The following is a 27414-nucleotide window of genomic DNA, read 5'->3' as shown; positions in this document are numbered from 1 at the left end:
GGTAGAGGAGTATTATCTACAAGATCCCATTTCAGATTATTTTATACTGCTTATTCCGAGAATTGCTCTGTTCATTGCTATCTTTAATATTACTAAGCTAGTTACTATCTTTCAGCAACAGTGTTGTCATGTCATAGGAACTGTTTAAAGAAAAAGAATTTGCATTTATATAGCACCTTTTACGACCCCAGGATTCCCCAAAGTGCTTCACAGCCAGTGAAGCACTTTTGAAGTGTAGTCACTATTATAATATAGGGAAATGTGGCAGTCAGTACATTTGTGCATAGCAAGGTTCCACAAACAACAATGAGATATATGAACAGATAACCTGTTTTTGTTGGTGTTAGTTGAGGGATAAATATTAGCCAAGTCACTGGGAAAGTTCCCCTGCTCTTCTTTGAAAAGTGTCATGGGATCTTTTATGTCCACCTGAGACAGCAAATGGGGCCTCGTTTTAACATCTCTTCTGAAAGACAGCACTTCCAACAGTGCAGCACTTGCACTGAAGTGTCATTTTAGATCATGTGTTTAAATCTCTCAATCTGACACAGATGTAGCATTACATTTTTACCCCACCCTGATTTGGAGATATACCGCTATCCTTTATTATCGTCAAAATCCGGGAATTACCCACCTAAGACCATCGTAAAGGCACCATACACTCAAAGACTGCAGTGGTTCAAGGAGGTGGCCCACCAGTACTTTCTCAGCAGTTGGGGCTGAGCATTATTGTGACACTGCAGAGATCAAAGAAAATGAAGAAAATACCTATGTGACATATGCCAGTACAAATGATTAATTCATGCACAATGCTTGGAGCTGGAAAAGCACTAAATATGTGGATCTCTTCATGAAAGCTCTCTCCCTTGATTTTTGCCCCATCCACTTCCCAAGCCACATCAGAGCTCCCATGCCAAGAAAGTAAGAGCAAAAAAAGAGTTACCAAGCCCTCAATAGATTACAAGTCACCTATCAATCATGTAATGTCACCATTACATGCTGTCCCTGCATCCCCCATTGGTCCTCGGCACCAACCAAAGAGCAATTATATCATTGTACTACCAAAATGTACACAATTTTTTATATATACTTCTCTAAATCTGTATTTGCTATGCTGTTCCTGATATGTGAAATGTATTTCATTGTGTCTGATGTTTTACCTTTTTAACTGAATTTTACAAATCTCTGCTCGTGACATGGAGGTTGAATTTCTTACCAAAGGGATAACAATTGGAGAAGATTCTCTTCTGCCAAAATATGCATTTCTTATTTCAGTGCACTAGAATAAACTTACATTTTATCATTTCCTGTTCTCCACTCAAGTACTTCACAGGCCACTCTATTTCTTTTCCTGTGTGTATGTCTTTTAGAACATAAGAAATAGGAGCAGGAGTAGGCCATACAGCCCCTCGAGCCTGCTCCACCATTCAATAAGATCATGGCTGACCTTCTACCTCAACTCCAATTTCCCGCCCTATCCCCATATCCCTTGATTCCGTTGGTGTCCAAAAATCTATCGATCTCAGTTTTGAATATACTGAGCATCCATTCCTCTGAGTGAAGAAATTATCTCCTTAATTTCCTCCTCAACTGTATAACCTTCTCCAGCCCAACAACTCTCCCCCTCTACCTAATGACCTCTTGGTTCTTCCAACTTTTCTCTTTTCCCTGCCCCCTTTCCATTGTGCTTTTTAAATGCTATTCATTTGCAATATCTTCCAGTCCTGAGGAAGGCTCTTAGACCTGAAACGTCAACTGACTTGTGTTTCTCCACAGATGCTGTCTGACCTGCTGAGTATTTGCAGCTTTTTCTATTTTTGTTTCCATAAACTATATTCACTGGAATATTCTGGGGGAAAAAATTGAGGAGAAGATTAGCTTTAATAATAAATCCAGTAGTGATAACTTGTCTACCATGGCATGTCTTTGTGAAGCCTACACTAATATTAAATATTGACCAGCCAGTCTCTGCATATTCTTTTGAAATGATAGTAGAATATTGACTACCTTGAGCAAATGCAATTTCTTTGAAATAAAAATGGTCTAATCCCTTCTTAATGGATCATTGACTATTTTTCCCTCCTTTTGCGGAAATGGAGAGTGAGTGGACGGCTCCCACGCCACTGCGAATATTACTCTGAACCTGGCTCAAGGGAGGTTGGGCAGAACTGCTCCCACATGATGAACCCCTTATCTGAGCTGAGCTACCGCGTGGAGGTACAGAATAGAAGTCAGGCTCTTACCTGCAAGGAGGAATCATTTCAGTGGCATTGCTGAGTTCAGGGACTCCTTCTCCCCCAAAGCCTCAAATTTAAAATTCTCATCCATGGCCTTACTCCTCCTTAACTGTATAACCTTCCCCAGCCCAACAACTCTCCCCCTCTCCCTAATGACGTCATGGTTCTTCCAACTCTGGCCTCTTGTGTATCCCCCCTTCCTTTCGTCCCACTTTTGGCAGCAGTACCTTCAGCCACCTAAGTCCCACTCCCTCACTAAACTCCACCACCTTCCTCTTTCTTTGACTCCTTAAAATTCACCTCTTCAACCAACTTTTTGTCACCTCTCCTAATCTCTTCTTTGGCTTGGCATTTGTTTTTCCACACACCTCTGTGAAACCTTGGGATGTTTTCAACATTAAAGGCGCTATATAAATCTGAGTTGTTGTGTCTTTGGGGGATCACGTGCGCGCACGCCTTTGTTCCACCACGCTGCTGTGCCACGTGGGTGCTCCAGTGCACTGTGGCACTCAAGACCTGTATCGGCTTTAAAGTGATGGTGTCCCTTATGTTGAAAAATATGTCATGGATTTGCAAATTATTAAAAACTAAAGGTGTATATATAAAAATATCTTCTTTTGGTATAGCTTTTTGATTAAGGTATTTTAAATGAGGAAAATGGCTGATATTAATCAGAGCAGACTGCAATGTTTTTTGCACAATCTTTGAACTACAGGCCTGATTCTATAGCCTCCATATTAACCCTCCCGTGGAGGGGGAGTTAAACCGAAAAGAGGGTAACGCGATCGCCTCCTGCCACGTTCGCGCCCATTGCCATTTTTACGACGGCGGGTAATGAGGCATGCTAGTGTCCCATCTTGGAGAGGCGGGACACTTCATTAACATATTTAAATCAGGCACCCACAGTGCCATTGGGAGCCTGATTTAAACTTAATAGTTGCCGGCCGGGTTTCCCAGCCGGCAACTCGGCCGGCTGCTGGAAACTCAGCAGCGAAATGGAGGCGGGCGTTGTGGGTTCCAGAAGGTAGGTGCTTTTTATAGCATTCCTTGTGGGCCAGGAGGAGCAGGAGTGCTTCCCCCGGCTCCTCAAGGAAGCCTTCGGCCTTCGTTCTGTCCATCGTGGCCTCTCTCTAGCACCTGTCGCGATCCGCTCCGACACCCCCCAAGCTCTGATCTGCAGCCTGCCCCGCGATTCAATCCCCCCCCGTAAGCTCCGATCTGCAGCCTGTCTCGCGACCTGACTCCCCTCCCCCCAAGCCCCAATCTGCAGCCTGCCTCACAATCTGATCTGACTCCCCCCACCCCTGGAAGGATGTCCTTGCCATGGAGGGAGTGCAACGAAGGTTTACCAGACTGATTCCTGGGATGGCAGAACTGACGTATGAGGAGAGATTGGGTCGACTAGGCCTATATTCACTGGAGTTTAGAAGAATGAGAGGCGATCTCATCGAAACATAGAAAATTCTAACAGGACTAAACAGACTAGATGCAGGGAGGATGTTCCCGATGGTTGGGGAGTCCAGAACTTGGGGTCACAGTCTCAGGATACGGGGTATGCCATTTAGAACCAAGATGAGGAGAAATTTCTTCACTCAGAGGGTGGTGAACCTGTGGAATTCTCGACCTCAAAAAGCGGTGGAGGCCAAGTCATTAGATGTATTCAAGAAGGAGCTAGATATATTTGTTAATGCTAAAGGGATCAAGGGATATGGGGAAAAAGCAGGAACAGCGTACTGAGTTAGACGATCAGCCATGATCATTTTGAATGGCGGAGCAGGCCCGAAGGGCCGAATGGCCTACTCTTGCTCCTATTTTCTATGTTTCTACCACACCAAGCCCTGATCTGCAGCCTACCCTGCGATTCAGTACCCCCCAAGCTCCAATCTGTCCCGTGATCAAGATGACTGGGGACTGTCCCCAAGGGTCCACAGCTGCAGCCTCCTGCCGCTGGTTGTCTCGCCTGGAAGCCGGCCAAATTGACAGGATCTCTACGTCCCCGGCCTCGCCAGGTTTTCCCCTCTCATGGACCTCAAATATTGGAGCCATATATCTGTCATTTCCTTTCTATACGAATATAGTTGCTACTGTCAGTCCCATGGGATCTTTGTGGGCTTTAAGAATCTTGATGAAATTTAAAAATTTGCCAGATTAATTTTTGGGACCCTCATACAGGATAATATACTATACAGTACTTCTATAGTATTCAGATTCAGTTTAAATAACATTTATAAAATTGTTTTACTTAATAATACAGAGTAAGCATTCATTAAAACTATCAAATCAGGAATGAAACAATAATACTTAACGTTTTTTGCACACAATTTTACTCCGGTTTTTCCCTATATTTGGAACAAAAGAAAAACAGAAAGCACCGATAAAGCCCTGATTTAGTATACATAAAAAGGTGGTTAAAATAAACACCAGAAACCTGAAATGTTAGCTGTGTTGCACACGTTTGTTTTCTCAGTTTTAAATTGCAGCCTCTACAGACCACTAAATGAGATAATCTTTTCAAAAAAACTTTATTAAACTGGACAGTTATTCAATGAGCCATGCATAGCTAACGGAATCCTGTAAATGAACACACTGACACCCACAGAAAGATTATTTAAATAATTAAATAACCAATAACAAAACAATAAATAAAATAATTCATGAGCATTTGGGAGGTGATGAAGTATATTGCTTCAAATTAATCATTGTTTCGCAATAACCAAAAGTAAATATACATTTAAGTACTAGAAGCATGAAGTTTAAAATCAATTTCAGTTATCTATTGAAATGGCAGTAGTTTATAGACCATCTTTTTAATATCAAAAATATGGTATGGTTTATTTTTGGAAATAGTAATTGTACTAAGCTGCTATTAGTAACAGCAAATCAATGACTTCTTGCACTTATTATTCAACCATATCCACTGTTGCTGATTATTTCACTCTAAATCCTCAAACTTTCTTCAGATTGCTTGACTTAAAATTCTCAACCTTGTTTTCAAATCCCTCCATGGCCTCCCTATCTCTGTAACCTCCTCCAGCCCCACAAACCTCCAAGATCTCTGCGCACCTCCAATTCTGGCCTTGTGCACATCCCTGATTTTCATCGCTCCACCTTTCGCGGCCGTGCCTTCAGCTGCCTAGGCCCTAAGCTCTGGAATTCCTTACCTACACCTTTCTGCCTTTCTACCTCTCTCTCCTCCTTTAAGACGCTCCTTAAAACCTACCTCTTTGACCAAACTTTTGGTCATCTGTCCTTATATCTCCTTATGTGGCTCAGCGTCAAATTTTGTTCGATAACGCTCCTGTGAAGTGCCTTGTGATTTTTTTACTACGCTATATAAATACAAGTTGTTATTGATTTGCAAACAGAAACTCCATTGTTCTTACAGTGCAGTGGCTGAATCAAAACACCTTGATCTCTATGACTTTAGGTAGGGCAATGAAAATATCATTTCTTTCAGTTCTTTAAAGATACAGTTTTTCATGCCTCTTGTAAATCTAACCAGCAGCTACTATCTGTCACATTTCATGGCTTCACCTTTAGTCCTTCTTCATTCATCGCGTTCTTTGCCTTGGCATCTTCTCTGATCTTAAATTGAACTGCTATATCTCCTCTGTTAGTAAAGCTGTCTACAAAAATCTCTGTGTTCTCTTTCTTGCCAAGCATTTATTTTTCTCTCAACAATATATAACTGTCTGTTTAAAGCTAAGGTCTGTCCAAGACATGCAAACTGACTGGTCCTAATCTGGGGAGGCTCTTCTTGTACCTCTCTCACAGAATACAAGGAAACCTTGTCACCTTATGAGGTGATCTATCTTTTACAGATTTATTTCAGATCTCTCCATTGGATCCTTCATTGTCACTATTTTACCAGTACTACTATGGTCAGTGCTGCTCTGAACTTGGTCCTCCCAAGATGCAGATACACTATTCTACATAATCTTCCTTTTCTTTGCTATTTTGAAACTGAGACTCATCACATTATGGTCCTGCTCTGAATTAGTTCATTTCTAAGACTTTAAAAGTGTGGGACTCCTTATCTTCCTTTGTCTTTCCTTCCGCCTTCAATCTTTAAGCTTTTAAAACAGCTTGTTTTCAAATCCCTCCATGGCCTCTTTGATCTTTGATCATTACTTGATTTACCTTGTCTTTTTTCAACCTTTGTGTTGACCATACAATGACCTTGGACTTTCACCTTGGAATCTCAATAAAAGTTTATGTAGTTTAAAATGAAATGTTATTGTCCACCCAGTAATTGGATTTCAGTAATATTTTTATTGAATTAATTTGGACTACTGAATAATTGTACATGTAACATGATATATGACCAGTAATGAAATCCAAGTGAATTACTGTGCAGTAAAATTATACCTCATATCCATTTGCTATTGCTATGTAATAAGCTTTTGTAAATGCCATCGTTCATTAAGGACATGGAGTATAAAAACAGCTGGTGGTTGCAAAAAAATAGTGCAACAAAAATACCAAAGAATGAATTACATGTATATATTCTAACCTAGTAAAGGGCTGCAGTAGTTTCGAGCAAAATACCTTTTCCTCTTTAGTGGATGGTATTTTAACTCTGGGCTAACATTTGAATTTTCTAAAACATAATCTAATGTATAATTTAAAGATGCAGAGAAAAATCTTGGTAACCGTAATGGTAATCAATAGAAGAAGCAAGTTCCAATACAACATATTTTCTTTAAAAAGAAAAAAGGACTTACATAGACAGGTACGGTAGTGTACTGGTTATGTTACTGGACTAGTAATCCAGAGGTGTGGACTAATAATCCAGAGAACGAGAGTTCAAATCCCACCATGGCAGTTTGAGCAATGGAAATCAGTTCTAAAAATCTGGAAATAAAAAACTAGGTACAGTAAAAGTGACCTTGAAGCTGTCGGATTGTTGTAAAAACCCAACTAGTTCACTAATGTCCTTTAGAGAAAGAAGTCTGCTGTCCTTACCCAGTCTGGCCTATATATGACTCCAGTCCCACACCTGTATGGTTGACTCTTAACTGCCCTCTGAAGTGGCCCAGCAAGCCACTCAGTTGAATCAAACCATGACAAAGAATTGCAGCGGTTCCAAAAAATGGCTTACCACCACCTTCTCAGGGCAACTAAGAACGGGCAATAAATGCTGTCCTTGTCTCGACACCCACATCCCGAGAATGAATAAAATGTTACATAGAGTCTTTCACGATCTCAGGACATCCCAAAAGGCTTCACAACCAAAGTACTTTTGAAGGATAGTCACTGTTGTAATTTTGGGAAACTCAGCAGCCACTTTGCGCACAGCAAGGTCCCACAAGCAGCAAAGATAAATAACAAGATATTCTGTTTTAGTGATGTTGATTGAGCGATAATGTTGGCCACACTGGGAGAACTCGACTGCTCATCTTCGAATACTGCCGTGGGATCTTTTACGTCACGTGAAAGGGCAGATGGGGCCTGGTTAAATGTCTCATCTGAAAAATGGTACTTCCAACACTGCAGTGTCATCCGAGATTATGTGTTCAAATCTCTGGAGTGGGGCTTGAACCCACGATCTTCTGACTTGAGTCGACTGATCCAAAAAAGGGCCATATGGTAGTTCCTTCTGAGTTTATCCGAGTTTGAAAGTTGGGTGATGCCTGTTGTGGATGAATAATCTACTTATACTCACTTCAAAGCTAATGCATGAAGAATGGCTACTTGGACGAGGTACTGGAGAGTGACTGGCACCTGTGCAACTGTAAATCAGCAAGGCCGTTCTGCTTTCAGAAGGGGAATATTGGACAGAAAAAAAACTGTAATAAACATACTGGGTGTGGGCTGTCATGCACCTCATTTTGACAACCAGATGCCATCCCAAATTCGAAGAGTGACACTTCATGACCCACTTCAAATCAGCTGGTATTCTTCACATAACCAAATCTTGGAATGCAAATGGTTGTTATAAACTGGTCAAACTTTGTTATCATCTAAATCTTTCAGTTTATCATTGTCTTGTAGTTGGCTGTCAGTTATCTATTGTTGCCTGCCTATTCTGGTCTCAGTACTCCAATAACCTTGCTTTCCATCTGCAATATAATTACTCATTGGCCCAGAAATTGCTCCCAGCGCCAACCAACAGTGCTCGCCGTTCCATAGGTTTATACTAACCCACTAACTTATCACGGTCTTTTCTCCTGGCACTTCCTCGAATAGGAAGCGGAGAAGAGCCCAGCGTTAGCTCCAGCGAAGCGCTCTCCCCTCAACCAATCAGACTGCAGCATTCTTGACAAGCTGCAAACAGTTTCTGCAAGCTGGAAGGTACACTACTAAAATATTTGTAAAAACAGACTGAAAAAAAGAGAGGGTAAGAAATAATCGAATTAAATAAGAGACAGAGGGAAAAAGTAAAAAAACTATTAAAATAAGTAGTAATGAGACTCCATATTTTTAAAAGTTAATTTTTAGTTGTTTGGCAGTCATTAAGACTTACTGCGCTGTTAAAACTTAGTTTAGACCTAGTATTTTTAAGCGTACCTGTTTTGTGGCGATATTACTTACTTTCCAGCTGGGCAGAAGAGTAAGTTGGCACTGGTCAGTTGATTCCACTGATTCCAGCTGGCGCCATCCCTTTAATGTGAAACTGCCATATCGCCGCCGAACCAGGAGGAACAAGTTCCAGATTTCCGCGTTTGCACATGTGCGAACTTGTTTCTCAATTTCGCCACTAACAACGGTGAGCACTGTTGAGCTCACTGTTCTTTTTTAAGCAATTTCTGGCCCATTATACTTTTAACGTGAAGCAGGTAATCATGCTCTTTAGTGATGACACTTAATTGGCCTTTAGGCTTCATTTGATGTAGTTTATACAATACTTTTAACTAGCTCTGTTTTTCATTTTATTTAGACTATAATAAATTACAGATTGCGACTAAGTACTGTAAATGTCCGAGCTTCGATAGTCTTTAGAAAAAGCGATTTTGAAAAGATTTTAATATGCTGAGATGCCACATTCACAACATCAAAGGAATTACCTGCCACCAAATGCTAATCAAAGATTATTTTGTATAAATTAATTTGCTACATCCACCTCATGTTCTAAATAATGTTCTCAGTAATCCAATCTTAGGGCCGGCGTAGCTAATGAATAAAACATTTAAATAGAGGCCGTGTCACATTGAAATGTTTTAGAATGTTTCACACAATTAATTACTTTTGAAGTAATGGAACTTTTTTTAATGCAAGAGAAACAGCAGTCATGCTGTAACAGCAGTCATGCTGTGCCACCAATATCCATAAGCAGAAATGAGAATGATTGGTTCATTTGTTTTTTGGTGGTATTGTTTTTTTTTATTCGTTCATGGGATGTGGGCGTCGCTGGCAAGGCCAGCATTTATTGCTCATCCCTAATTGCCCTTCAGAAAGTGGTGGTGAGCCGCCTTCTTGAACCGCTGCAGTCCGTGTAGTGAAGATTCTCCCACGGTGCTGTTAGGTAGGGAGTTCCAGGATTTTGACCCAGCGACAATGAAGGAAAGGCAATATATTTTCAAGTCGGGATGGTGTGTGACTTGGAGGGGAACATGCAGGTGGTGTTGTTCCCATGTGCCTGCTGCCCTTGTCCTTGGTTGAAGAAAAAATGTTGATCGGGGTGTAGAATTTTAACTGGAAGTTAGTTTTGGGCAGACGGGGGTGGAGTGAGAGTCAAACTGCCCGACGTCATCAGTTTGAGGCTATTTTAATCTCCGGGCCTCATTTACATCACAGCAGCCTGCTTCGGACAGGTCAAATTCGCACGACACTAAGGCAGCCAGGTGGCACCAATGTACGTCACAAATTTGGGGAACAGGCAGTTTAGTGGGTGGGCAGAGTGGTGGGGTGGGAAGCCCGGGGCAGTAGAGGCCCAGACTTTCCTTGTGCACTGCGGAGCACTCCTAATGACAATCCAGCATTCTCTCCATACTGCACTGTTGAATTAGCCGATGTGCATTCAAACCTTGTTGTTGGACTGATGTGCACAAATTTCTAACCCAGAGGCAAGAGTGTTACCAACTGAGCCAAGCTGACACAGTGTAATGTAAAGGAGGTTATGGATTCAAAGAATGAACTTGCATTTATATAGCACCTTATGGAACCAGTAGATTACTTTTGAAGTGCCGTCACTGTTTTTATGCAGGCAAATGAGGCAGTGGGGTTTGAACCCATAACTTTGTGATGTGTACTACCACTTGAGCCAAACTGATACTACATTTGAGCACATAATCTAGGTTGAAATTCATGTGCAGCACTGAGGGAATGCTCACCGGCAGGTCATTCAGCATCTGTGGAGACAACAGACAAATTAACACCATTTATAAAGGAATAGAACAAAAGGGAAAGGGAGGGGAAAAAAACAACACACACATGAGAGAGAGGAAGTAGAATGACCTGTTAAAATGCTTAAATGAAGAACAGGAGATGGTTAAAATAAATGTGTACCTGCCCAAGCATGTTCTGTCCTGTCCCAGAATGGACTGATGAAGTTTCAGCTGAGGTTCTATTTTCAAAAATGGACACATTTAACAGGATTTTTGTACTTTACTGAAAAAATATAATTTTGCTGATTTTGGGTACTGGGTTTTCACACTGGTGAAAAAGAGTCTGCAGAGTTGAAATGTCTTTAGGATGAAAACAAATCAAAATTTTAATAGTTCTTTTTAAAGTAGTTATTTAAATTATTATTAGAACTTGTATGTATTCTGATTTAATGTTAGTGTGTTTCATGGTGAAATATTTGCTCTGACCATTAGAAAAGAAGTTGATGGGATGGGAACCGATGCAGGAAGTCAGTGGGAAGTAAAGTGGTGACAGAAACAAAAGGCAGTAAGGGAGAGTGTACAAAACATGACCGGACAGATGGTCTGAGAAAGCAGGGCAAAGACCCAGGGAAGTCTAGATTAAACTGCATTTATTTCAATGCAAGAAGTCTGATGGGCAAGGCAGATGAACTCAGGGCATGGATGGGTACATGGGACTGGGATGTTATAGCTATTACTGAAACATGGCTAAGGGAGGGGCAGGACTGGCAGCTCAATGTTCCAGGGTGCAGATGCTATAGGAAAGATAGAGCAGGAGGTAAGAGAGGAGGGGGCGTTGCGTTCTTGATTAGGGAGAACATCACGGCAGTAGTGAGAGGGGATATATCCGAGGATTCGCCCACTGAGTCTATATGGGTAGAACTGAAAAATAAGAAGGGAGAGATCACTTTGATAGGATTGTACCACAGACCCCCAAATAGTATTGAGGAGCAAATATGTAAGGAGATTACAGACAGCTGCAAGAAAAATAGGGTGGTAATAGTAGGGGACTTTAACTTTCCCAACATTGACTGGGACAGCCATAGCATTAGGGGCTTGGATGGAGAGAAATTTGTTGAGTGTATTCAGGAGGAATTTCTCATTCAGTATGTGGATGGCCCGACGAGAGAGGGGGCAAAACTTGACCTCCTCTTGGGAAATAAGGAAGGGCAGGTGACAGAAGTGTTAGTGAGGGATCACTTTGGGACCAGTGATCATAATTCCATTAGTTTTATGATAGCTATGGAGAATGATAGGTCTGGCCCAAAAGTTAAAATTCTAAATTGGGGAAAGGCCAATTTTGATGGTATTAGACAGGAACTTTCAGAAGTTGATTGGGAGAGTCTGTTGGCAGGCAAAGGGACGTCTGGTAAGTGGGAGGCTTTCAAAAGTGTGTTAACCAGGGTTCAGGGTAAGCACATTCCTTATAAAGTGAAGGGCAAGGCTGGTAGAAGTAGGGAACCTTGGATGACTCGGGAGATTGAGGCACTAGTCAAAAAGAAGAAGGAGGCATATGACATGCATAGGCAGCTGGGATCAAGTGGATCCCTTGAAGAGTATAGAGATTGCTGGAGTAAAGTTAAGAGAGAAATCAGGAGGGCAAAAAGGGGACATGAGATTGCTTTGGCAGATAAGGCAAAGGAGAATCCAAAGAGCTTCTACAAATACATAAAGGGCAAAAGAGTAAAAGGGAGAGAGGAGGGCCTCTTAAGGATCAACAAGGTCATCTATGTGCGGAACCACAAGAGATGGGTGAGATCCTAAATGAACATTTCACATCGGTATTTACGGTTGAGAAAGGCATGGATGTTAGGGAACTTGGGGAAATAAATAGTGATGTCTTGAGGAGTGTACATATGACAGAGAGGGAGGTGCTGGAAGTCTTAACGCGCATCAAGGTAGATAAATCTCCGGGACCTGATGAAATGTATCCCAGGACGTTATGGAAGGTTAGGGAGGAAATTGCGGGTCCCCTAGCAGAGATATTTGAATCATCGACAGCTACAGGTGAGGTGCCTGAAGATTGGAGGGTAGCAAATGTTGTGCCTTTGTTTAAGAAGGGCGGCAGGGAAAAGCCTGGGAACTACAGACTGGTGAGCCTGACATCTGTAGTGGGTAAGTTGTTAGAGGGTATTCTGAGAGACAGGATCTACAGGCATTTGGAGAGGCAGGGACTGATTAGGAACAGTCAGCATGGTTTTGTGTGAGGAAAATCATGTCTCACGAATTTGATTGAGTTTTTTGAAGGGGTAACCAAGAAGATAGATGAGGGCTGTGCAGTAGACGTGGTCTCCATGGACTTTAGCAAAGCCTTTGACAAGGTACCGCATGGTAGGTTGTTACATAAGGTAAAATCTCACGGGATCCAAGGTGAGGTAGCCAATTGGATACAAAATTGGCTTGACGACAGAAGACAGAGGGTGGTTGTAGAGGGTTGTTTTTCAAACTAGAGGCCTGTGACCAGCGGTGTGCCTCGGATCGGTGCTGGGTCCGCTGTTATTTGTTATTTATATTAATGATTTGGATGAGAATTTAGGAGGCATGGTTAGTAAGTTTGCAGATGACACCAAGATTGGTGGCATTGTGGACAGTGAAGAAGGTTATCTAGGATTGCAACGGGATCTTGATAAATTGGGCCAGTGGGCCGATGAATGGCAGATGGAGTTTAATTTAGATAAATGTGAGGTGATGCATTTTGGTAGATCGAATCGGGCCAGGACCTACTCCATTAAAGGTAGGGCGTTAGGGAGAGTTATAGAACAAAGAGATCTAGGAGTTCAGGTTCATAGCTCCTTGAAAGTGGAGTCACAGGTGGATAGGGTGGTGAAGAAGGCATTCAGCATGCTTGGTTTCATTGGTCAGAACATTGAATACAGGAGTTGGGATGTCTTGTTGAAGTTGTACAAGACATTAGTAAGGCCACACTTGGAATACTGTGTACAGTTCTGGTCACCCTATTATAGAAAGGATATTATTAAACTAGAAAGAGTGCAGAAAAGATTTACTAGGATGCTACCGGGACTTGATGGTTTGACTTATAGGGAGAGGTTGGATAGACTGAGACTTTTTTCCCTGGAGAGTAGGAGGTTATGGGGTGATCTTATAGAAGTCCATAAAATAATGAGGGGCATAGATAAGGTAGATAGTCAAAATCTTTTCCCAAAGGTAGGGGAGTCTATAACGAGGGGACATAGATTTAAGGTGAGAGGGGAGAGATACAAAAGGGTCCAGAGGGGCAATTTTTTCACTTAAAGGGTGGTGAGTGTCTGGAACGAGCTGCCAGAGGCAGTAGTAGAGGCGGGTACAATTTTGTCTTTTAAAAAGCATTTGGACAGTTACATGGGTAAGATGGGTATAGAGGGATATGGGCCAAGTGTAGGCAATTGGGACTAGCTTAGTGGTATAAACTGGGTGACATGGACATGTTGGGCTGAAGGGCCTGTTTCCATGTTGTAAACTTCTATGATTCTATAATTTCATCGTCTTTTTTTCAAAGCCCTGTAGGTAATTGATTATACTGTCCTGTAATTCTTCCAGTTGCTTCTGGTGTAATGACAAAGCTCTTAATGATAATGGGTTTCCTTTAAATATTTTAAAGGTAGAAATTACTGTAATTGGTGTTATTGTATGAACACTTAAAGTGTTTGTATCAAATTCCTGTCTGCTGTTTTAGTGATGGCATTAACCCAGTAATTTCTACGAAGTGAATTAGGAAATGCTCATGAGGTAAATTGAAGCACACAGATTCTTGTGTGTAGCTTTTCTTCTGTTTTTGTTTAATCCGATCTGTGCTATGAATGTTTACTTTTGTAACACATTTACACCCTCTGTTTTAGCCAGAGTTTGATTTATTTATCAGCTACTGGTGTCAGAGGGTACTTTTCTATTGCCTGATGCCGTTGGACATAGAGTTGTGGATAAGTATCAACTTTATGCCTCTAATTTACAGGAACTTGCCGTGCAGAAGCTCATATAAAGTCTATGGGCAAGTGCAAGTCTAACGAACAGCTGGCACCGTTCCAATTCGCCACTCACAACAAAATCCGGCGCTATTACTTTTCAGCGAGGACGATGTTGTTCGGCATGGAGAATACTCATGGAATGCATCTGTAGCTATAGCATCTGTATTATCATATGTAGAACACTAGAAATTAATTGGGGTTCATGGGACCTTCATTAACTTGTAATCCAAGCCAATGTTATTCAAATATGACCTGTTCCTAACAGGACAGTTAATTTGGACCATGGCATTAATGTCCATTTTGTTGAGAACATTTTCTGACTTTTATTTAGTTTATTCATTTACTTTAAGCATTGGTCACATTCAAATCACTTCACTACACATCAACACAGAATTTGTGGATTGGAGAATGGAACAAATCAAGTCAAGTGAAAACAAACCAAATGTGCAAACACAGAATCACAACTATAAATGCCCCCGGAAAGGAGTGGCTGGGCAACCCTCCTATTTGGTAGTTTCTACTAATGCTCCTCTACACACAACTATTATGAACTATGCTAGCATAGCCTGGATTGATTGTTTCTTTGGTCTTCATCCCTCTTTGTGGGAATATGTGGAGTACCATTACAATGTCTTTGAGATGGTCATGCTGTGATCAGTAATTTGCTAGATAGAGGATTGTGATTGAAAACCCAATCTCAGAATGCTGTGGTACAGTGTATTGAGACTGAATTAACTGATCTCAGTCAGGATAATGGGGGGGTGGTGGTAGGGCTACAATTGAGGCCCTTGGACATTACTTTTTTTAAATTGGGGCCCTTGCATATTACTTTTTTTTTAAATCTAATTCTTTGGATAAATTTATCCTCCATCTTTGGTTTGCTTGGTCTTGACTCCTCTGCTGTTGACAGAGTATATAGATGGTGTACTGCCAAACCAACAGCAATACCTCCTGTTATCAGAGTCATAGAGTCATAGAGTTATACAGCACGGATAGAGGCCCTTCGGCCCATCGTGTCCGCGCCGGCCATCAAGCCCTGTCTAATCTGGCAATTGTCCAGTGTAACTGTCCTGTTCAGGGAGTCACTGCAGTGCCCACTCAGTACCTCTTCAATTGACATAGCTCAGATCAGGAATTGAGTAGAATGGAGATTGAACCTATTTTATTTGCAACCAGGGTGCACTAACATTCCCTGCCATCCCTATTCTGCATGTAACTGTTTACTTTAGGATCTGCATTGGACCTTAATGAACTCGGACAGAAATACTAAATTGCCACAGAAACCAGAGATAAACCCATTTCGCTCAGAGATCCTCAGTTCAAAGACACTAGTACCACAATGAATAAGTCACCGGTGTAAAGTTAAAGTACACAGTATGATATCACGAAGATTTCTGCTTTGACAAAAAGGAATCTTGAAATTTCCTCTCTGTGTTGTCCTTCCCTGTATGGAACAACCTGGAGTACACTTAACATGTCTGAGGTGGCAAAGCTGCAATTGGTAATTCAGCAGATGGAAGTGAACACTGTAAATCCTTCGATTAGTTACTGGAATAGAGAAAGTTTGTGAATATGAATCTGATTATTTAGTCATGAAATATTCGTGGTATCTTCCATTTGTATCCTAAAACATTCCATCACAGCGGCATAATTTTTAATTATTATTTGTTTAAATTTAAATTGACATGTTAAAGTTCATGTTAAAAAGTAATGGCAACATTTCCCATATAAAAATGGAATAAGAGGGAGTTTTGTTTTACAAAGCTTAGTATCATTTAATCACTATTTCCTGATTTAGCTCATTTTCTCTTCCATTTTTTCCAGCCTTGATGGTACTTGCATTATAGGACTTGGCCCTTCATCTTGGTTTCTCAATAAATGGTAAAGAGAGGGGAATGCAATCCTGGCCACAGTCATCCACAGCCTAGTATCATGTAGCAGAGTGGTGTTAACAGGGGCATCGGTGTAAGTCACCTGTCCACCTGTCAGCTATGGAATGAGTAATACAGGAGAATCAAAAGAGTGGTAGACTTTTTTTGAAAAATGGGAGATTTTCTGTGGATACCTGCTTTTTAAATCAACTAGTTGATCTCTAATGGAATTGCCCATTGTCAGACACACTTTGAGTACTGAAAAAGTGGTGCATGTAGGAGTGTGGAAGTCAGGGAGGGATGCACATCTCCACTGAGAGAATTTGGAAAGAAGTTTGTAAGAGATTTCCTTAGAGACAGTGCAGTACTGTGTTTTTAAATTGTTTTTTAGAAACTATATAAAGAGTTTTCCTGACCCACTACAGGTTTTCTTCTACAGAGTAACTATTATTAGAAACAGTTAAGATCATTTGTATTTTTTTGTATAAAACATTTAAAGCATGAACCCATCAACTTTGAGGTAACTTGGAAAGCAAAGACGGTGACCTCCTACAAATACAGTCGGCAAGCACAGTGAGAAAGCCAAGCACAGATATAGCTGAATGATAAACAGGAAGTAGGGAAGGAGCAGGTCTTTACATTTTAGAAAGAAGAAAGAGTTGCATTTATATAGCACCTCATCACATCCCAGAAATGTCCCATGAATTTTTACTTTGGAGTGCAGTCACTGCTATTATGTAGGTAAATATGGCAAACAAGAAGCTGCAAGACGAATGACCAGTAAATCTGTTTTTTGGTGGTATTGGTCGAGGAAGGAATATTGGCCTGGACAGTGCAAGAACTCCCTGATCTTCTTTTCATAGGATCTGAATAGGCAGATGGGGCTTTGGTTTAATGTCTCATTCGAAGGACGGCACCACCAACAGTGCAGTGCTGGTGTGTTTGCCCAGATTAATGCACTCTAAATGGTTACAGCAGCTTCCTTTCGTTCTTTATACTCTGAACTCAATAATCATTGTCATACAATGATCATATATAGTAGCAAGTTCTGGAAGGATTGCACCATTATTCAAGTTAGGAATAACAGAACTATTTTCTGTTGAAAATGCAATATTTTTTATTTAAAGGGGAAAAACAACTAGTCTCCATATAATGACAGTAGATATTCTCAGTGAATCACAGAATAATTCAATCTTACAGTTTAGCTGGGTAGCTTATGAAATGATCTGAACTCAGGCTTGTGTGAGTCTAATGGCCATTTTCTGTTCCTAAAAATTCTAATATTATTAACTTCTCAACAGAATTACAGCCTTAAAATCACTGACAGCCATCCAATGTTTATATATAATTACAACCAGGAAATCAATATTCTCTAATCTATTATTGATTACTAGGGTATACAATAGTAACTGTACATAATTATCTTTTATAGCATAAGTACGGTTGGCACTGTCCACAATAAAGAATAATTCGATGATCTACTTTATTGGATTGAAAATAAAAATAAATTATTCCAGTGCCTACAATGTTTAAATAATACTTAAAAACATAATATTTATGTTTTCACACACTTCAACATGCAACATATTTAAATATATATTACATATTAAAGTAACCTTATCATCGTTACTGATAACATTTTTGACATCTCCCTATCTGTAGGAAGGCAGGCTGGCACAGAGATAATCCTTTGTATCATTTTCCCCCCTTTCTCTCTCTCTTTGTTCTGTAATTATTACTGAGTGTGTTTATGAGCAACAGAAAGCAAATCTGGCAAAAAATTTCTAGCCAGGCAACTAATTAAGTTCCACATACAAGATTTTTAAGAAAGGTTAAGAATTTTGGAATGTTTCCAAATTTGTAGCCTGGATTGAAAACTGGCTTGGATGTAAGAAAGAAAAGGTGATGATAAAAGGAAGGAGCTTTGTCTGAGAAAGTGGAGTTTGTTGTTAGTCTCTTGGGCCTAGACATTGGTGGCACTGCGACCCACTGCAAACTGTGAATCTGGCGGCTAACATGAACCACTGCGCCAAAACTGATGGGCAACACTGTCATGCGTCATCAGGACGTGACTGGCATTCTGGGGCTGCTAGTTGTGCCCCAAGAGGCAGGACACCGGTCGTGCAGAAGATGGAAATCAGCTCGGGAGATGCTGACACCAGAGTAACAGTGAGCTCGGGAGCGAGGAGATCGGTGGGCGAGTGGTGGCCAGCAGCAGCCCAGAAGGAGCACTCAGGCGCCAACCAATTTCACGAAGAAGCCTTTAATAGACATTAGGCCTCTGATTTGCTTCGTTAATAGGCCTAATGCCTGTTTAAGGTAGGTACCTTGGACAACTACAGGGCGCTCTAACCTATATTGAGTGTGGCACATAGCTGGTGCAGAATGAGTGCACGCGCAGGACGCCATATTGGACCATTCAACACCCGTTTTTCACTTGAAAAACAGCCACTGTCCAATCCAATTTCTAGGCCCTTGTGTTTATGGTATTCATCAACAATTTTACTTACAGAACCAGATGTTTATAACTTCTTGCAATATTATAAGATTTGCTAATAACAAGTAGTGGGCTGTGCAATGGTTAGCGTGGGTGTGTTCAGCCCAATTCCCAATATTATCCTGGGAGCTCCATCTTTTAATTTCTCTCACTGGTAAAAGCAGTTGATTTGCAAGTTTATATATAATTTCGGGGAAAAAAATCTCAGACAGTGCCACAGATTTTGTCACCAGTAGCCCACTGGATTGACTCCCAGCAGCACTGCTCTCCTCCTATTGGAGCCTGCACTATTGTGGATTCCTCAGGTAGGTTCCACATGTATATAGTTTTACTTTCATAAGACCTAGCCCTGTTTTCTGACATAACAAATGCATTTAGTTTCATATTCTTATGATTATACTGTTAACATAATGGGGGAGACTTTTGGTTTGGGCTGCAAATGGTTGTGATATCAGCGGTACGTCCACTGCGCCTGCTCAACAAGGCGGATGGGAGTCCCAAATAACTTTCAGGTTTAGGCCTCATTAATATTTTCTCAGTGAGTTGCGGGCGGCAAATGGGCACCCCGTTCCAGCTCACTGGTTTTTATCGGGAGGAAATTCGGCCAACTACTGCACTCAGCTGGGCGTCAGGTAACGCCTGTTTGGTTGGGGGTGGGGGGTGGGGGAGGAGCATTGAGAACAAGTTGGCATCAGTTGAAAAGATATTTGTGGGACCCGGAGGAGCACTCCACTTACTGGCCCACAAAAATATTTTTAAAAACTTACCTTTAGGGAAAAGCCTCCAGTGATCCTTTTAATACCAACAGCTAAGCCTCTCAAAGCTTGGAGAAATGCTTTGCCCATTTCTCCTTGAAAGTTGCCATCAACGCCTTACAGCAGACATAAGATTCCAACTTGCATAATCTTAAGCAGTCTCCTGCTTGTTTTGGGCACTCATTTAAAGGCCTGCCTGACCATTGATTCGGGCGGACAAATTGGGTGCACACGATCCCCACCAGACTTTCAACTGTCGCTCACCCACTTTTCAGGCAGGAAACAGGCAGCCAGCAGTTGAAAGTCAACCCCAACTAATGCTAGCAGCAAAATGGAGCCATCTGCCTGATCATGCAACAGAATTTTGATAGAATTCCAGCTCTTATAAACTCCAACTTTTAAACTATATTAAATTAGTATTAAACTATTATTAAACCATTGATTTTGGGAAATCATACAAGCTGTTTTTCCAAAATCACATGAAATAATGTCTCATGAGACTTTCTGATTAACTTAGAAGATTGCTTGTAGATTGTTTCCTAATCAGATAATACCTCCTATATAAGCTTAATTAAATAGACATGCAAATATATGATTAATATACAATATTAATATACAGAGATTAAATTGTTGCGATAGAATCCATGATAATGGAGATTATATATTGGCTGTGGAAGGCAGAGGCTTAAAAGACTGAATTTTTTTTCTCATTACATGCTTATATTCTTGCAAATGAGCTTGGTGTGTTCCTTATTGCAGGTACCAGTACTGGAGTGGTTCGTAAACTGGTAGTACCATCCATCTCGGTGCGAACAATGAGTCATTGTATCGCAACAATGCAGACTTCATCCCATTGGCTAATGACAAAAGGTTTCCAATTTCTTTCTTCTTGGTCCATGAACCAGTTTCTACTAGTAATTCAAGGGGATCTAAAAGTGAGTGCTGTTTTGATTCTAATTATAACTAGTTACTTCACTTTTTCTGAGATACAGTAAGTTCTGTTGAAGTTATCTTGTCCAGTCTTTGATCAAGAGCATGAAAATATATGACCATATTCTCATTTGCTGAGATGTATATGAGAGAGGTAGCTTCTCTCCAATTTTCACTGAACTATTTTAAAAATGTGTCTGGTATACTTTTATTGAATGGGTCACATTACCTGGTCCGAGGTAGTCACTGCATGCAACGTTTCTAAATTTATAAAGGCACAAACAGCCTTTCTATGCAAATTTAGGTTGTCTGCTTGAGCATAACTGGGCAATAAGGCTGTAGCCAACTCTTTACACCTGCTCACAATACTTTTTTTAAAAATCAACATAAATCATGATGTACCATTTTTGTAATCCACACAGAACTTTTTCCATTTATGTGCATAAGAATTGGTCTGTGGTATTTTGTAGGTTGAGTTATGGTGTCTTTGTGTATTTTCTTTGAGTATACACTGATTTTATAAGCTTGTTTACAGTGTATTGAAGGTTGCACCAAATTGATCATGAATGAAGCACTGAAAACAAAATAAAAAGTTGCTGCCTTTTAACTTCTCTATAACATTATAAAGGTCTATTATAAAGGATGTGATAACAGAACACTTGGAAGGCATTAACGGGATTGGACAAAGTCAGCATGGGTTTATGAAAGGGAAATCATGCTTAACAAATCTACTGGAGTTTTTTGAGGATGTAACTAGTAGAATAGATAGGGTAGAACCAGTGGATGTGGTGTACTTGGATTTTCAGAAGGCTTTTGATAAGGTCCCACACAAGAGGTTAGTGTGCAAAATTAAAGCACCTGGGATTGGGGGGAATATACTGGCATGGATTGAGAATTGGTTGACAGCCAGGAAACAGAGAGTAGGAATAAACGGGTCTTTTTCCGGGTGGCAGGCAGTGACTAATGGGGTACCGCAGGGATCAGTGCTTGGGCCCCAGCTATTCACAATATATATCAATGATTTGGATGAGGGAACTAAATGTAACATTTCCAAATTTGCAGATGACACAAAGCTGGGGTGGAATGTGAGCTGTGAGGAGGATGCAAAGAGGCTCCCATGTGATTTAGACAAGATGGGTGAGTGGGCAAGAACATGGCAGATGCAGTATAATGTGGATAAATGTGAGGTTATCCACTTTGGTTGTAAAAACAGAAAGACAGATTATTATCTGAATGGTGATAGATTGGGAAAAGGGGAGGTGCAACAAGACCTGGGTGTCCTTGTACACCAGTCGCTGAAAGCGAGCATTCAGGTGCAGCAAGCAGTTAGGAAGGCGAATGGTATGTTGGCGTTCATTGCAAGAGGATTTGAGTACAGGAACAGGGATGTCTTACTGCAGTTATACAGGGCCTTGGTGAGACCACATCTGGAGTATTGTGTGTAGTTTTGGTCTCCTTATCTGAGGAAGGATGTTCTTGCCATGGAGGGATTGCAACAAAGGTTTACCAGACTGATTCCTGGGATGGCAGGTCTGACGTATGAGGAGAGATTGGGTCGACTAGGCCTATGTTCACTGGAGTTTAGAAGAATGAGAGGTGATCTCATTGAAACATATAAAATTCTAACAGGATTAGACAGACTAGATGCAGGGAGGATGATCCCGATGGATGGGGAGTCCAGAACCAGGGGTCACAGTCTCAGGATAGGGGGTACGCCATTTAGAATTGAGACGAGGAGAGATTTCTTCACTTAGAGGGTAGTGAACCTGTGGAATGCTAAACCACAGAAGGCAGTGGAGGCCAAGTCATTAAATATATTCAAGAAGGAGATAGATATATTTCTTAATGCTAAAGGGATCAAGGGATATGGGGAAAAAGCGGGAACAGGGTAAAGAGTTAGACGATCAGCCATGATTATTTTGAATGGCGGAGCAGGCCCGAAACGCCGAATGGCCTACTCTTGTTCCTATTTTCTATGATTCTATGAACATTATTGATTTTACTAAATTCAAGATGGAGGAGTCATGCCCTGTGATTCCAATATATTTTTCTCCCAATGAGCAAAGCTGATTTCTGCAGAGAGGATGCATAGCGAATACATAGTAAGAGATTGACACTCTGAGTGGGCTGACCTGATAGATTGCTCATTTGTATATTTCTGATGAGTTAGTCAATTGCACTAATGCAATAGAATCCAAATGCCACTAGTGGTGCTAACTGTAACTCATTAACAATACATGTGTTTTCATAATGAATTCTGTTTATACTGTTATGAGCCAAATATCTCCAAGTGGCATTTTTCTTTGATCCCTTATTTTTATCTGAAAAATATTTGTGAAAATTAATTTAATAACAAACTCTTCAATAATTTGGATCTGCTACACAAGGGTCCAATTGTTGCCGAGGTAATGAAACTCACTCCATTTGAGAGTAATTGGAGCTCTCACTGAGAATGCTGAAAGTGTATTAGAGTAGCCATAAAAATGATTCGGTCAGCAGTGACGGATTTAAAATTGTTATTTTGCTTGTTTATTGCACATTCCTGAAACAGAATGTGACATGGACCTGAGACTTAATCCATTTAATTGAAGTGAATGTCGCAGTGCTGTTGTACATCATACTTTTCCTTGTAAAAGCATAAACAAAACATGTATAGGAACAACAAAACTATTTCCACACCTTTCTTTATGTTTTCACTCACATGCTTGTTTTCAGGATTTTCTTTTTAATCTAAAGCAGTATAATAATATTTACAACTTAGTATTTTTATTTCTCCCTTCCCAGATCTTTGTTCCTCACAGAATCATAGAATTTTACAGCACAGTAGGAGGCTATTTAGCCCATCTGAAAAAGTTATCCAAATAGTCCTATCCCCTCTAATTTTTTCTTTTTCAAATATTTCTCCACTTCTCTTTCAAAAGCTATTACGGGCTCTGCTTCCACCACTGTTTTAGTAGGATATTCCATGTCCTAACAAACTTCTGGATTAAAAAAAAAACTTCTAACCTCTCCTTTCATTCCTTTGGTTATTATTGTAAATATATGTTCTCTAGTTACTGATTCACTGACCAATGGAAATAGTTTTTTCCCGTTCATCTTATATTTCACCTTTCTTAATTTCAAACATGTCTTTTACATCTCGTTCACCTTATCTCCTGTACTGAAAGGAGCCCCAATTTCTCTGGCCTCTCATCCTTGGTATCATCCTAACGAACCTCTTCAGTATCCTCTTACATTGAGTTACATCAAAACTACAGCACAGAAAAAGGCCATTCGGCTCAACTGGCCAATGCCAGCATTTATGCTGCACACGAGCCTCCTCTCTCCCTACATCATCTGACCCTATCAAGATAGCCTTCTATCTCCCTCATGTGCTTATCTAGCTTCCCCTTAAATGCATCTGTGCTATTTGCCTCAACTACTCCTTGTGGTGGAGCGTTTCACATTCTTACCACTCTTTGGGTAAAGAAGTTTCTTCTGAATTCCCCATTGGATTTAGTAGCAACTATTTTATATTTATGACCTCCAGTTTTGGACTCCCCCACAAGTGAAAACATTTTCTCTATGTTCTACCCTATCATACCCTTTCATTATCTTAAAGGCCTCAACCGGTCACCCCTCAGCCTTCTCTTTTCTAGAGAGAAGAGCCCCAGCCTGTTCAGCCTTTCCTGGTAAGGATATCCTCTCAGTTCTGGTATCATACTTGTGAATCTTTTTTGCACCCTCTCCAATGCCTCTATATCCTTTCTATAATATGGAGACCAGAACTGTGCACAATACTCTTTAGTACTTTAGACACTACAGATAAAGTGAAAACTAGAAGGCGTAAGGCGCTTAACCCAGCATCAAAGCTGAAGGTCAGGCTAGGGTGTGTGGCCCAACTAAAAGTTCTATATACAAATGCACGGAGTATAAGGAATAAATTAAATGAACTACAGGTTCAAATTCAAATTGGAGGGTATGACATGATAGCTATCACTGGGACATGGCTGCAGGATGGTCAGGATTGGGAACTAAATATACGGGTTATAAGGTCAACAGGAGAGATAGGGAAAATGGAAGAGGGGGAGGAGTAGCCTTTGTGATTAGAGATTAAATCAATTCAATGATAAAGGAGGATATAACGAGAGGTAAGCAGCCAACAGAGACCTTATGGGTTGAATTGAGAAATAGGAAAGGATCTAAGACTATAGTGGGAGTTGTATATAGGATCCCTGGCAACAGCTCTGAAGTGCTAGATTGTATAAATGCAGAGATTAGATAAGCGTGTAACAAAGTCATAGTGGTCTTAATAGGGGACTTCAACCTTCAGATAGATTGGGGAAAGCAGACTAGCAACTGTCAGAAAGGTAGTGAATTTCTTGAGTGTGTCCGGGATAGTTTTCTACAGCAGTATGTCCTAGAGGCAACAAGGGGGCAAGCCATACTAGATTTAGTAATGAGTAATGAACCAGATTTAGTTAACAGCTTAACTGTGCGTGAACATCTATCCAATAGCGATCATAACATGATCGAGTTCAATGTAGTGTTTGAAAGGGAAAAAAGTGAATCAGCTGCTAAGATTCTAGACTTGGGTAAGGCCGACTTCAATAGGATGAGACAGAGACAGAGACTGTCCACAGTAAACTAGGCAAATCTGTTAATGGGTAAAACGACTGATGATCATTGGGAAATGTTTAAAGAAACATTTTAACGAGATACAGAACCGGCTTATACCCCTGAGGGGCAAGAACTCTACTTGCCAAAAAAACCAGCCATGGACAACTAAAGAGGTAAGGGACAGTATAAGACATAAGGAAAGGGCATACAAAAAGGCAAAAAATGGCACAGATCCTGGCGAATGGGAAAGATACAAAGATCAACAAAGGATCACAAAACAGATAGTAAGAGCTACAAAAAGAGAGTATGAAAAGAAACTTGCAAGGGATATCAAAACCAATATGAAGAACTTTTATAGTTATATTAGGAAAAAGAGGGTGGTCAGGAGCAGTGATGGCCCCTTAAAAACTGAAAGTGGGGCTATTGTCATTGACAATGGGGAAATGGCGGACATGTTGAATAATTACTTTGCGCCAGTATTTACAGTAGAAAAAGAGGATAGCATGCCGGAAATCCCAAGAAAACTAATATTGAATCTGGGACAGGGACTTGATAAAATGAACATAAGTAAAGCAACAGTAATGAAGAAAATAATAGAACTAAAGAGTGACAAATCCCCAGGACCAGATGGTTTCCATCCCAGGGTTTTAAAGGTGAGCAGATTGCAGATGCCCTAACTATAATCTTTCAAAGTTCTCTAGATTCAGGAACTGTCCCTCTAGATTGGAAAATTGCACATGTCACTCCGCTTTTTAAGAAAGGAGAGAGAGGGAAACCAGGGAATTATAAACCAGTTAGCCTAACATCTGTTGTGGGGAAATTGCTGGAGTCTAAAATTAGGATAGGGTGACTGAACACCTCGAGAATTTTCAGTTAATCAGAGACAGCCAGCATGGATTTGTGAAAGGTAGGTTGTGCCTGACAAACCTGATTGAATTTTTTGAAGAGGTGACTAAAGTAGTGGACAGGGGAATGTCAATGGATGTTATTTATATGGACTTCCAGAAGGCATTTGATAAGGTCCCACATAAGAGACTGTTAGCTAAGATAGAAGCCCATGGAATCGAGGGAAAAGTACGGACTTGGTTAGGAAGTTGGCTGAGTGAAAGGCGACAGAGAGCAGGGATAATGGGTAAGTATTCACATTGGCAGGATGTGACAAGTGGAGTCCTGCAGGGATCTGTCTTGGGGCCTTAATTATTCACAATATTTATTAACGACTTAGATGAAGGCATAGAAAGTCTCATATCTAAGTTTGCCGATGACACAAAGATTGGTGGCATTGTAAGCAGTGTAGATGAAAACATAAAATTACAAAGGGATATTGATAGATTAGGTGAATGGGCAAAACTGTGGCAGATAGAATTCAATGTAGACAAATGTGAGGTCATCCACTTTGGATCAAAAAAGGATAGAACAGGGTACTTTCCAAATGATAAAAAGTTAAAAACTGTGGATGTCCAAAGGGACTTAGGGGTTCAGGTACATAGATCATTGAAGTGTCATGAACAGGTGCAGAAAATAATCAATAAGGCTAATGGAATGCTGGCCTTTATATCTAGAGGGCTAGAGTACAAGGGGGCAGAAGTGATGCTGCAGCTATACAAAACCCTGGTTAGACTGCACCTGGAGTACTGTGAGCAGTTCTGGGCACCGCACCTTCGGAAGGACATATTGGCCTTGGAGGGAGTACAGCGTGGGTTTACTAGAATGATACCCGGACTTCAAGGGTTAAGTTATGAGGAGAGATTACACAAATTGGGGTTGTATTCTCTGGAGTTTCGAAGGTTAAGGAGTGATCTGATCGAAGTTTATAAGATATTAAGGGGAACGGATAGGGTGGATAGAGAGAAACTATTTCCACTGGTTGGGGATTCTAGGAGTAGGGGGCACAGTCTAAAAATTAGAGCCAGACCTTTCAGGAGCGAGATTAGAAAACATTTCTACACACAAAGCGTGGTAGAAATTTGGAACTCTCTTCCACAAATGGCAATTGATACTAGCTCAATTGCTAAATTTAAATGTGAGATGGATAGCTTTTTGGCAACCAAAGGTATTAATGGATATGGGCCAAAGGCAGGTATATGGAGCTAGATCACAGATCAGCCATGATCTTATCAAATGGCGGAGCAGGCACGAGGGGCTGAATGGCCTACTCCTGTTCCTATTTTCCCATACTCCAAGTGTGGTCGAACAAAGGTTCTATACAAGTTTAACATAACCTTTGCTTTTCAATCCTATCCCTGTAGAAATGAAC

At 40.7% G+C, this 27414-nt stretch overlaps 1 protein-coding gene across 1 annotated transcript in view; it reads left to right on the top strand.

Annotated features, from left to right (window-relative positions):
• Window positions 1-27414, top strand: part of ccdc142 (coiled-coil domain containing 142) — a 165980-nt gene that overhangs the window by 85744 nt on the left and 52822 nt on the right. The window contains exon 8 of the mRNA XM_067982667.1: window positions 20388-20563. Within this exon, the coding sequence (XP_067838768.1) occupies window positions 20388-20563 (176 nt within the window). The remainder of the gene's footprint in view (window positions 1-20387; window positions 20564-27414) is intronic.

The sequence above is a fragment of the Heptranchias perlo genome, chromosome 1 (genome assembly GCF_035084215.1).
Source record: "Heptranchias perlo isolate sHepPer1 chromosome 1, sHepPer1.hap1, whole genome shotgun sequence".
Taxonomy (NCBI): Eukaryota; Metazoa; Chordata; class Chondrichthyes; order Hexanchiformes; family Hexanchidae; genus Heptranchias; species Heptranchias perlo.
This window is presented reverse-complemented; position numbering and strand designations above follow the sequence as displayed.